Genomic DNA, 13,543 nt, shown 5'->3' with positions numbered 1-13,543 from the left:
CTAAAATTCTCAAAGACAAAATTGAACTGAAAATCTTAGGCTGAGGACTGTAGCACATACAAGTTTTCAAAAGCAATGACAAGTTTTACAATTTTATAAAAGTTCTTGAATTGCAAAAACAAAAGTAAGTGATTTATAAATGAAGCTCTAAAACTGCGTTATTTAGCTATGAATAAAAAGAAACTTGCAGGAGTTACCTTTTAAACTAATTAGCACCTGAAGGGCTAAAAGGGGAGTATTTAACATAAATGCACCAGAGTTCTACATACAGCAGTATTAAAATAAATATCAATATAACATCAAAGTAGCCAAATAAGGTGCTTAATTAGAAATGTCTGCCAGTTCTAGCCAGATGTCAACTAGTTCCCTAATTTATGACTGTAGTAACTCAACTGTCAATATTTAATCAAATGTCATAATTTTACTATGCCAAGAAATAGAACAAAATGATCAAAACAGAAGATTCCAAGGGAAACCAGAAACTGAAAAATCATTGCAACTGAAACGAAAAAGCAAGAATCTTGTGGTTGGTATCTAAATAAAGGTGATTGCTAGTACAAAATACTGTCTCAAGAACCACAGGAGATTATTTGAATGTTTTAGTGTGGACAAAAAAATCTATACATATGGTAGAATGAAGAGGTTTTCACAAACTTTTAAGACACATTCCAACCTAATTTTTATTTCTGATTTAACCTGCCTTACATTTGATAAGTTCAAATGATGTTTTAAAAACAAAAACAGAATCACCAGAATTCTGTGTTCCCACAAATGTTAGAATCAAAAAGAATACAGTAACATTTCTTCCTGCTTTACTGACAGGAAACTAACAAGGGAGTCTGAAAAAGAAAAGAATTATGGAATTAAAGAAATTTTTGTTGTTGATAACAAAGTTGAAGTAAAACGATTATAACAAAAATGAAAATTACAGTGAGGCCTCAAAGTATCATGACCTTGGAGTGACAAAGACCTAGGTTCAAGTCCTTCCTCTGACAAATACTAGCTATCTACTCATAAACAAGCCACTTAAATTCTCAGTACTGTAGGTATCTAAGATGATTAATTCCAGATCTTCATTGGTGAAAGGAATTTCCACAACAAGAGTTCCTTAAATAGAAGGAAATCTCAGGTCTAGACTGTCCTTCCCATTTCCAAAAGAAAAAAAAAATTCAATTTTCCTATAATACTGTGTTAGGGGGTGTATTCTACCATTCCAACAGTATGGCTGGCCTAGGGATAGGAACTGCATCTGTGATTATAATGATATAAGGAAAACCTGGGTTGAGGAACATCCTCTACCAATGAGTATCACTGCCTTCTCTGAAACTTAGGGTCTTGGGAGGGTTGTACAGATTCAGTACTGAGAAATTAAGTGTCACACAGCCAGGATGTATCAGAGGTGGCACTTGGACCACTTCCTCACTTCAAGGCCAGCTGTTAACACATTATGTCCTATATATATCTTCTAACCCAAACATTGTAAATTCCTATTTACCTGTTGTTTGCTAAATTTTCTAGACAGCCTTCAATGAATCTCATTCGGATCTGTCGATCTGTAAACCAGCACACTAAGGAGTAAAGAAGTTTCTCTGCCTCATTTATTAACCCTTCTGAGAAATGAATCTATAATAAAATAAAATAAATTATTCGATCAATCTTCACATTAATATTTTATTCACTTTCATAGGGCCAAAAAAAAACCCCTGCCACGGTGCTTTCCATGGTCTAGTATCGTGTTGGCAATTTAGGATTTTTATTGGGGTAAGGCCAGTCTTCTCCAACATAAGTTTCCCTTCATTCCTCTCTCCCAGTAGACTCTGGGGTACCATATCATCTCATAGTTGTAAAGATATTTGCTAAAAATCAAAGAACTGATGTGGCAGAACAAACTGATCAAACCTTCTTCACTTTTGAAACTTCTCATAATGATAGCTATCATTCCACTTTCTATAGCAAGTGGCCCAACTTATTTATACTTTTATTTAGTTCCATAAATTAACTTACTGCATCTTCATCTTGGACTAAATCCCACAACAAAGTATTTCCTTTTTTGCAAACATTATCCAAATTAATGTCTGTAACAGCGTTGCTATTGGACTGATGTTTATGAACTGCCGGGCCTGTGAGGACAAAATAAGAAATGGAATTGCTGAATACAAGCTGACTAAATTGAGCTATATTTCCACTTAATTTATTAGGTTAATGAATCTGAAGAAACCAAATTTTGAGAATAAAAATTCCTCCTCAAAAGCCAGTTTTTAAAAATGAAATTTTTCTATATTAAAAAGAATATTATATCTGTAAAAGATAAACAGAATAGTTGATACCTCATAGAAACCTTTGAAATATAGAAAGAGAACATTATATATGTTCTACCCTCAAAAGTGTTTCCAAACATAACTTCGTCTTCAAAGATTTTTTTTAAACAAAGTATCAACATCTCTGCAAAGGGGAAAGTTGGGAGGACAAAATACTAATAATTTAAAATTTTTATTTTACCAGTATACTGAAAACATAAAGCAAGCCCCAATTTATTGATCACTTTACATACATAAATTGTTGTATCCCATGCAAAATCACTAATTTATAATTTAGCTCAAGAAGCAAGGAAAATTTTAATCTAAAAATCCCTTTGTTTTAGAACAGTGAGGTAGAAATTTATTTTCCTTACCTTTCTTATTTCCCATAGGGAGATTAGTATTGAGTAAAGATGCAAAAGAACTCTGTTTTGAAAGTTGGGCCTTAGCTGCTAGTGCATTATTCCATAATGCTTTAATAAGCATAGATGCCAAATACAAGGTCTATAAAAATGAAAGAAAAATATGAAGGGAGGTTTTTAAACAGCATAACAACTTAAAATCATACATTCAAAATAGGTATCTACCAGTTCAGTTGCAGTGTATAACTTCAGTCAGGGATTCTTAAACATTTATCTGTAAAGAACCCTACCCTGTTGGCAATCTGATGAAGTCCACAGACTCCTCACAATAACTGTTTTCACTAATAATAGCCAGCACTGATTTAGAACTTTAAGGTTTGTGAAGCACTTTAGAAATATTATCTCATTTTCACGCCAATCTTGGATGTTGTTATTATTACACACATTTTACATATGAAGAAAACTGACATAATCAGAGATGGAGTGATTCACACACCTAGGATATGTGTGAGGCTGTATCTGAACTCAAGTCTTACTAACTCCAAGTCTTTATCCAATAAAATACATAAGAGTTACAATGTAAAACAAAGGTATTGAAATATAGCTATTAAAAAAATTTTGTTGAAGTTCATCGATACAAAATTAAGAATCCTTGCTTTAATTAGTCAGTACTTTTTTTTTCCCCATTTCACAAAAGGAAATTTTAAAAAATTTCTTACCTGTTCAGTATGACCACTTGGATGAAGAGCTGAAACAAGATTGAGGAGATGTCTAAGCGGGACAGGATCTAAGTTCTTGATGAGGGAAGGAAACAAGTCATGTATGTACCGACTACAATGTTTCAACTGGAAAACAAAAAAGTAAATAATATTTATAAGTAAAATAAGGAAAAAGAGAAAAAGTACACTAATACAGGATAAGGTAATATAAATAATAAATTAACTAGAAAACATACATTGATCTTTGATCTTTTCATCTGTTACATGTTGGTAAAGGAACATTCATGTCTTTTTTCAAGCACGGAATAAATGAATTTTAAGTATCAAATAAAAACTGTAATTACAGAATAAATTAATTTCAAGTACAATCTTAGTCTCAGTCTAGGATGCAATCCTCTTGGCTCAGTTTCCCCTTGTGTTCCTTTGAAAAGGAAAGTTTCCCACCTAACTATTTCTGAGTTTAGCAATGAGGTGGAACAGATATTGAAGAATTGTAACTCTATCTGAATTTACACAAAGCCAAGGATGTTTTATCCTGTCATATTTGATATGTCACACGTCCCTGCTTTTTTCGTCTATAGCAAATTTCCATGATCAGAGGAGGTAGTCAGCATAAGATATGAGCTCTTTTGTGTTATCTTATTGGGTAATCTAATATTATTTTTATCTAGAACTAGAACATGTGCAAATATTTATGCAAACTGCTTAAGACTCACCTTAAGATATTCTCTTTGTCCAAAGGATTTTAAAAGCAGCAGTATTTTTCCTGCGATCAGTCTCCTATTGCTACCAATGCCAGATTCAATTGCAACAACTTTGTGGCTAAGAAACTTTGTGATATCTAGAAATTCTGCAATAACTAGGAATGTTGATTGTTATAACCCTTTGGGAGCTTATGTTACTTAAGGACAATTTACACCAACTTAGTTATAATGAATCTCAATTTTAAAGGTTTATATTTTTGCTCTAAGGTGAAAAAGCTATCACTTTGAAAGTTTTTAACTAATTTTCTTCAGAAAAGTTTAGTGATTATTTCTTAACATCACGATAAATTTTAAAACTGTTTCAAAAAGGGAAACACTTTTGGAAGAAATGTTTAAAAAGTCTTTTTGTGATTTTAGAAGGCCTACTAAACTTTTATTTGCAAGATAATTAATTACCAAATTAATGTAATAAGTTGTAATGACTTTATAGATCTTGCTGTTTTGATCTGAACTTGTAGTCATTCTATGACCTAAGCAACAGCTAAATTAATGTTTGAACATATGGAAAAGATTCAATTTCTGAAGTTATCTCATTCTTCCAGAATGAATACAATCAGAAATGATAAAGAAAACTGAAACAACAATGTGTGTCCATTCAAATGTTAAGGTTCAAGTCAGGAACCTCTCTTGTTTAAGGCAGTACAGTAATTTTAGTGAAGAGTAAAAACTTTAGCCATCTTGTCTATGGTAGAAATATACAGGAAAGTAATTGTTTTCTCTCTCCTGCTTGGAACCATTTTCCTTTGTACTGATAATGTTAACCATAGATCTCCTTCTCCTCCCTGATACCCTAAGTTCCCTTCACCCTCCCAAGTGGGAAGACAACTACTTAATTAAACTGGGAAATTCTGTAGGCAGAGAGGAAGCCCAAGACTGCTGGGTATGTCACCCCCATCCACAGGGCAATCCTCACCTTCACCCAGAGGCAGTTTTTGCAAAAGCCCCTCTCCCCAATGTGACCCTCTCAGAGGTTTTTGCCACTCCTATAGTACTGGCTACTCCACAACGGGCAAATTTATCCACCTCCAACCCCTGTTTAGCAACGGGGAATTACTCTCAGGCTTCGAAGATAAGCTCTACAGCCACTGAACTGGTAAAGACCCCTGTTAAGGGAGGGCCTGTAAATGTCTCTGCTGGCTTATGAACTTGCTCCACCTGTGAGGATACTCACAGTAAAGAGTGCTCTCACACCTTCACCTCCTCAAGCTGTACCTCTTGTACTGAGGGAACATTCCCTACTTGTGCCTATGACTGTTTCCCACCCTCAACCTTCCTAGTAGGTTGTCCTTATCTAGCTTTCACTTCTCAGCCAATTCAAAAGGCCAAGGCCTTCTCTAGCTATGAAGCTCCTGTTAACTCCTTTTCTTGTTCCCCTCCTGATCGTATTTCTTTTTGGTCCTTGTTTGTTAAATCTCCTTGTCAGATTTGTCTCTTCTAGGCTCAGTGCACTCCACTTGCAGATGACAGCTCAAGCTGGATACCAACCTCTGTCCAAGGCCATGACCCATCTCCCCCTGGACCTGGTGTCGATCAAGTTCCCGACACTGGCTACAGACCCAACTCCTTGAATGAGGACCCTAGGAGGCAGGAACAGTTCTATGTCCTCTCTCAGCTGAAGCAGTTGCAGAAGCTAAGACCTTTGTTCCTTACCCCAAATGAATTTGGGTCCCATCTGTTTAAGGGGGAATGATGGGGTGCTTCTGCTTGGACCCTAATCCTAACAGCCTCTGCTTGGATGCCTGTGCCTGTGGCAGAATTCCAATTTCAGAACACATCTAGTTCTCAAACATATTCTTTCCCAGGCAGCCTCTCTAGCTGAAGGGCAGTGTGCCCCAAAATTATCTCTGCTTCTTCCTTAGTAAGCAGCTATGCCCAATTACAGATTGATTCAGAATGCTGATAATTGACTACACTGAGTCTAACATGTATCTTAAGACATAGTCAAACTTACACTCCCTTACGTTAATCTTGTATAACAGGACACATGATGGAATCCACCTGGATATTCCCAGTCAACCGTGAACTTTTGGTGACTTAGTGACATTTCACAGGCAAAACCACACCCCCAGGGTAGCCCCGCTTTGGGCTCTTTCCCAGTGAACTCTGGGTAAGATACCTGCATACTAGATACAAAAGGTGCATGTTCCTTTAAGAACTGACCAACCCCTAATCACGCCTTGACCACTCCCTGATCCCACCCCAAAACACCTAATTGACAGATTTCACCCCTAAATCTTGTACTTAAACTTTCCCTGTAGCCCTGTATGGTTGCAGGTTCCCTAAGAACTCTTGCTTGCTCTATTTACTTAAAGCGTAATAAATCTTTGCCTCCTTGACTTAAAGAATGCTTGGGTCTGCGAATTTATTCCAGGCAGCCTTGCCTTGGAAATTTTGGTTTGGGATTTCTACATCCCTTGGTTCATTTCTCCTTTGGTTTGGGATTTCTACATCCCTGGGTTCATTTCTCCCTCTACGGACTCTGGAGGAGAAAGTGGGGCTGGTGACCTTGCACAGCCCTCCCTCACTCAAATCAAAGTCAACTGCAAGTCATGTCATCATTTCCCTGATTCACTGGTCCTCTTTGAAAACAAAGGACGAACGCAACAACAAATTGGTACTTTGTATATTATCTGGGAAATATAATAGTGCCATCACTAGGTCCAAAGCTATACAGAGTTTAATGACTTTGGAATGTAGTTCCAAATTGTTTTTGGAATACTGGAGGGCCAATTCACCGCTCAAACAACAGTGCCTTAAAGCCATCTCTCCAATGACTTCCATTTTGCTCTTTTGTCAATCTTTTGTGAATCTGAAGTGTTTTAAAGTGAAACCTTAGTTTTACAAATGTGACGTTGCTAATATCACGGTTTTGGTATGTTTTTTCAGGGGACTGGTAGTAACTGCCATTTCTTCTCTTGAAAACTGCTTATTCACATCCTTTTCATATGAATTTATTCAAGGCAATGGCTCTTGTTTCTATTTATGCAAATCCCTAGATATCTTTGATATCAGTCCCTTAGCAGAGAAATTTACTACCAAGATTAGCTTGCTGCCCTTATATTTCAAACTGAAATATTTTTTGCTTATTCATAGTTCTCTGACTTTCCAAACAAGGACCTGCAAACTGCTGTAATGGCCTGTACTTGCCCATCACTGATAAACAGGTAGTCAATGCTATACCATACAATTCAAATCATATTCAAGGTAGGGTACGTGACATTGATTCACCAAATAGTTTAAGTTGTCTTCTTAACAAACATTTTTATAATATTCTACGTTTTAAAATGATTTATGCTGAGGCCTTTATCAGAGATACTAGTTGCAAAGATTTTCTCCCAATTTTCTGCTTCCCTCCTAATTCTTGTTGCATTGGCTTTTTTTGTACAAAAACATTTCAATTTGACATAATCAAAATTATCCATTTTGCATTTTGTAATGCTCTCTATCTCTTGTTGGGTCATGAATTCTTTACTTTTCCACAAATCTGATAAGTAAACTATTCCTTGCTTTCCCAAATTACTTAGAGTATCAACTTTTACTCCTAAATCATGAACCCATTTTGACTTTATTTTGGTATATGGTGTAAGATATTGGTCTATGCCCAGTTTTTGCCCTACCATTTTCCAATTTTCCCAACAGTTTTTGTGAAATAGTGAATTATTAGCCCAGAAACTGGCCTCTTTGGGTTTATCAAAGAGTAGATTGCTAAACTTGTTGATTTCACCTACTTGTGTACCTATCCTATTCCACTGATCCACACCCCTGTTTCTTAACCAGTACCAGGCAGTTTTGATGACTGCTGCTGTGTAGTACAGTTTAATATCTGGTGTGGCTAAGCCACCATCTCTAGCATGTCTTTTCATTAATATCCTAGATACTCTAGACCTCTTGTTTTTCCAAATGAATTTTGTTATTATTTTGTCCAGCTCAGTAAAAAAATTTTTTGGTAGTTCGATTGGTATGGCACTGAATAGATAGATTAATTTAGGTAAAATTGTCATTTTTATTATATTAGCTCGGCCTAACCATGAGCAACTGATATTTCTCCATTTATTTAGATCTGATTTTATTCACGTAAAAAAAAATGATTTATGCTAACATGGCCTGATTACAAAACATAGCAGCAAAATTTAAGTTTCTAATTAATACCTGAAAATAAATATTTAATTCTAAGGAGAAAATTCAAATAGCCTCTAGCTGTTTCATATGACAATGAACAACAAATAAAGGCAACTTTAGTGGAAAAGATCACAGAAACATGCCTTCTATCCTTGCTACTACTGCAAAGAAGCTCATTTCCCCTCTATGCTAGTCCTCATCAACTAGGCTTCATAGAATAAGTTGCAATAAAAGGGAACAGGAATAAAAGGAGAGAAAATGTAAGTCCTTTTGCTGTTCCTATCTCCAACTCATAGCTTGTCTTCTTCTATATCCAACACTTATAATCCCTCCCCTAGAGCTAATACTAAACTCCTCGGAAGCACAAGACATAAAATTGCACCCAAAGATGAGGGAATTAAAGACAAAAAATGACCTATGATAAAATACATAGATATGCCTATGTGAATGAGTAAGAAGTAGATACTCAAAAAAGTATCAGATCAGAGACCATGCAGTAAAGAAAAACAAGACAAGTTTGACTCCTTGATAAGAAATACTACTACTTACTTCTGGTGAGTCTGGAAGGCACAAATGATAAGGGGAAAAGGAATTTAGAAAGAGCTGATAAAGATTATGAAGTCTTGCTCAAGAAACTAAATACCTTAAGGGTAAAGACAGTATTTTTAACATTACTTCTATAGCATGTGAAATTTAACCAATAAATAAAATGAGGTCATTTCTCCAAGTGGAAAATAATTTCTTCATAGGCCATGCAATTTATTAAGGACAGGTCAATGGCATGCCTACATTTATGCCAAAAACTCCAATCAAAGACTGACCTTTTTTTTTTGTTTTTATACCGAGGTGTGTCTTCCTTTTGACTTCATTACACATCATTTGGACCTACCCTGGCAAATATAAGGCAGCCTTCTGGGGTGGACATTTAAATGAGAAGGTGGTCCAAGAGTTCAAGGTTCCTACTCATTACTTCATCATTTGGAGGAAGGATTGATCCTCACATCAATCTACAACTAAGGGAAATGGCTTTCGAATGCAGCCAACCTTTCCCTTTCTGGGAATTAAGGAAGGGAATAATTACCTGGTTTATGAAACCCACTCTGCCTCTAGCAAACATGGCCAGAAAAACATACGCCATCTCAACCAGGCTTTTACCAGCTTGGTCTCCCTTCTCCACAACAGGTCACCAAAAAATCTTGATGAGGGAAGTAGCAAGAACAAAAAGACATGTCCCTGGGGGCAAGGACCTAGCCCACCCCTACACACACACAAATGTGTGCACGTGACCATACACACGCATATACACACACACAAAAGTAAGGGTCCCTGTCCAGGTAGAGGCCTTAGGGGCTAGGAATAGATTTACCTTATTCAGTTACACCTATTAAAAATTACCTAACCTTCAGAGGTTAGGGGTCTGAGGAAACAGATGGATTCATATAGAAATTCTGACACTAAAAAATACACTCCAACATTAATTTTCCTCACTTCCAAAGAGAGGGTTCAAAAGAGAAAAATAAGAGAAGACCTAGGTGAGAAAATGGTATCTGAGAATGAGCTATATATCTGAATGATACCTCATTTCTCAAATACATAGAGATCTGAATCAATTTTATAAGAATATAAGCCATTCCCTAGTTGATAAATAGTAAAAGGATATGAACAGACAGTATTCAAAGAAATCAAAGGCTACCTATAGTCATGTGAAAAAATGCTCTAAATCACTATTCCTTACAGAAATGCTGATTAAAACAACTCTGATGTACCACCTCACAACTATCAGACAGGCATATATGACAAAAAGGAAAATGATGGATATTGGAAGGGATATGGAAAAACTGGGAAACTAATGCACTGTTGGTGGAGAGCAATTTGGAACTATGCCCAAAGAGCTATAAAGCTGTGCATACCCTTCGAACGAACAACACAACTGCTGAGTCTATATCCCAAAGACATCCAAAAAAAGGGAAAGGGACCTATTTGTACAAAAATATTTAAAGCGCCTCTTTTTGTGGTGGCTAAGAACTGGAAATCAAAGGGATCCCCATCAACAGGAGAATGGCTAAACAAGCTGTAGTATATGACTGCGATGGAATATTATTGTGCTACAAGAAATGACAAGCAAGATGATTCAGAAAAGCCTGGAAAGACATATTTAAACTGATGCAAAGTAAAGTGAACAAAGCCAGGAGAATGTTGTACACAGTAACAGCAATATTTTTCGATAAAGAATTGTGAACGATTTAGCTATTCTCAGCAATACAATGATCCACAATAATCCCAAAGGCGTAATGATGAAGCACAGCATCCATCTACAGAGAAAGAAATGCCATTGTTTAAATACACACTGAAGAATGCTACTTTTCACTTTCTTTCTTTCTCTTTTTTTTATTTGAGTCTTCTTGTACAAAATGACTATCATGGAAATGTTTTACCTGATTGCACATGTATAACCCATATCTGATTGCTTACTGTCTCAATGAGGGATTAGGGGCAGGACAGAATTTGGAACTGAAAACTTTATAAAAAATTGTTTTAACATGTATTGGGGGGTAAGTGTTTCTGTTGGTTTACACATATACATGCAAATATATATTATATTTGTTAGACATACATTGTAAAGATCAGTAGAGGAAGAAAATAAGTGACAGTCATATGAGTTATGAAAAAGGCAATCTGGCCTACAGAGGAAAGAGATGAGGAGTTTTAAGAAACAGATCTACAAGCCTGGAATGGTAGCAAGAGGTAGTAGTGATGAGGAATTTCACTTGCACATACATCTGCTGGAAATGAAAGAACCTAATAATTTACTGCCTTGTCTCAATGATAATCTCATCGTTCAAAAGATGGAGTAATGAAAAAGGGAAATTTTATATGACTTGATAGTTCTCAGAGAAAAATAGGTCACTAGGATGAAAATTATAAGAACCACAGAAAAAAAAAACAGTTAATCAATTTCAGAATGCATGGCAAAAAGAGAGGAAAGCCAAGCCATAATCTTTCATTTACCTTAGATTTCAGCAGATTTCAAAGGGTTGTATCCTCATTGCTTATACATTGCTTAGAATAAAATAATTTTTTTTAATTTAAGAGATGTTTGTATTGTTCTGCAGAGTATGGTTATTTTTTTGTTTTCATGGTTAAAATAAATTTATATTGTTATTATACATGTTGTTGTTTAAAGTTTTATTACTGTTATACATTTTAAAATAAATTTATTATCAATATATTTTTCATAATTTTATAAACTTTATTGTTAAAACAAAAAGCAAGTTCTACTTTTTGAAATTGTGGAGATACCTGTCAATACGGGAATGACTAAATGAATTGTGGTATATGTTCATGATGGAGTATTACTGTGCTACAAGAAATGATTAGCTCAGTGATTTTAGAAAAGCATGGAGAGACCACCATGAAATAATGAAGAGCAAAATAAGCAGAACCAAGAAAACATTGTATATAGTAACAGCAATACTGTTTCAAGAACAACTTTGAGCAACCAAGTCATTCTATTATAAATACCAAAATTAACCTCAAAGATCCTATGAAGGGGGAAGCTGTTTGAATCCAGAAAGGAATATTGCTGTGGTGTAGGAAATGATGAGCTGGGTGATTTAGAAAAACATGGAAAGACTTGGACTTATGAAGGAAGATGCATCCCACCTTCAGAGAGACAGATGATGGGAGGAAATAAGTACAGTACAAGATTACATAGCATGGGGTGTATGGGTGTGTGTAGGTGTCTATGTTTATAGATATATCTATATCTATATATATATCTATATACACATATATACATATCTATATCTATATATCTATATCTATATCTATCTATATGTGTGTGTGTGTGTGTGTGTGTGTATCTTCACACCTTATTGTAGCCTTCCTGCAGAGGCAGTGGGGTAGGAAAGGAATAAAGTAAAAAGTACACAGCACAGAACAAAAGAAAAGCTGGGATCACTGAACATTGATAACAGTCATTTCATTATAATTGGTTTACCTTTTATTGCTATGTATCTTACTTACTGTATTTAAAAATATTACTCTGAGAAGGGTTTCATGAAACAAACCAAAGTTAAGAACATCTTGTCTAAAGTGACTGATGTGGCTATATAAGGGACTCATCAACCAACTTGGGTTTTTAAAAAGATTTGTTCAGAATGAGATTGTGCAGAATGGGATAGGCAAAGTGCCACAGGACTATGTAAAAGGCATATATACCATTTATCCTCTCCTAAAAAAGCAAGAGAATGGAGTCTACAAACTCTATTCCAATGAGCTGGACTTTCAGGCAAAATTACAGAACATATCTCTCAAGGGAAGGTCAGAGAACATGAAGAAAAGAAAGGAGCAATCACCAAATGCTAGGTTGGTTTCACTAAAAAGAGGTCTTAGCAGTGAATGTTGAATAACTACAATAAAATGACCTGACCAATAAATCATGTGAATGGTGAAGATACATATGTATAGCTTACCTAAATTTTAGCAAAGTATATTAACAGTATCTTAAACTAGTTGTACATAAAATAACGGGAAATTTGGACTAGAGAAGGAATCTGAAAACTATTACCCATGAGCCAAATTTATAGCCTCTTATTTTGTAAGGCCCAAAAATTAAGAATGGCTTTTTCCTTTCTTACATGAAGTAAACATATTAAGGCCATTTTCAGCATTTAGGCCCTACCAAAAACAAAAACAAAAACAAAACGGAGGGATGGATTTCAACCTCAGTTCACAGTAGACCCCTGATTAAAAGAAGGCAGAGTTAAAATGTCAAATGCAAAGAATAGTAATTCAATGTCAGCTCAGAAGGAGGTCTTCAGTGAAGTACTCTGATTTGACCTCACGCTATTTAACATGATTAGCAATGACTGGGACAAAGGCATAGATGTAAGGGGTTGGTGCCGACCCCGGGGCTGTTAGGACCCTAGCACTTGGCCTGTTTCCTGGGTAAAACCAGATAGGCTTAGTAGGAGTTGGAATGGCAGGCGCCCAGAGGGAGGGCCTCCACCGTTAACAGCCCCTGTAGTCGTCCTACACATGCAGGCAGAGTCTGTCCACAAGGGACTCACAAGCCCAGAAGGAGGGACCCAGCTGGCTATTACCTAATGCTCTTGAACCAGTGCCTAACACAATGCCTGATACAATGTTTTGTTACTTTACTTACTGGAACATCTTTGATACTTTACAGGGACATCCTGCCTCGTGTCTCATGTAGCTCATACAGCTCTGATACCAACTTGCAACATGCCCGAGCATTCCCATCCCTTCATAGATACTGT

The 13,543-nt window shown here is 36.0% G+C and overlaps 1 protein-coding gene across 1 annotated transcript in view; it reads right to left on the bottom strand.

The window, feature by feature from the left end:
• Positions 1–13,543, bottom strand: part of LOC118842554 (ubiquitin carboxyl-terminal hydrolase 34-like) — a 127,983-nt gene that overhangs the window by 98,034 nt on the left and 16,406 nt on the right. The window contains exons 7-10 of the mRNA XM_036750014.1: positions 3,379–3,504; positions 2,672–2,801; positions 2,005–2,120; positions 1,496–1,623 (exon numbers count right to left, since the gene is read on the bottom strand). Coding sequence (XP_036605909.1) covers positions 1,496–1,623; positions 2,005–2,120; positions 2,672–2,801; positions 3,379–3,504 — 500 coding nt within the window. The remainder of the gene's footprint in view (positions 1–1,495; positions 1,624–2,004; positions 2,121–2,671; positions 2,802–3,378; positions 3,505–13,543) is intronic.

Source organism: Trichosurus vulpecula, chromosome 3 (genome assembly GCF_011100635.1).
Source record: "Trichosurus vulpecula isolate mTriVul1 chromosome 3, mTriVul1.pri, whole genome shotgun sequence".
Taxonomy (NCBI): Eukaryota; Metazoa; Chordata; class Mammalia; order Diprotodontia; family Phalangeridae; genus Trichosurus; species Trichosurus vulpecula.
The sequence above is the reverse complement of the archived record's forward strand: the minus strand, read 5'-3'. Positions and strand labels throughout refer to the sequence as shown.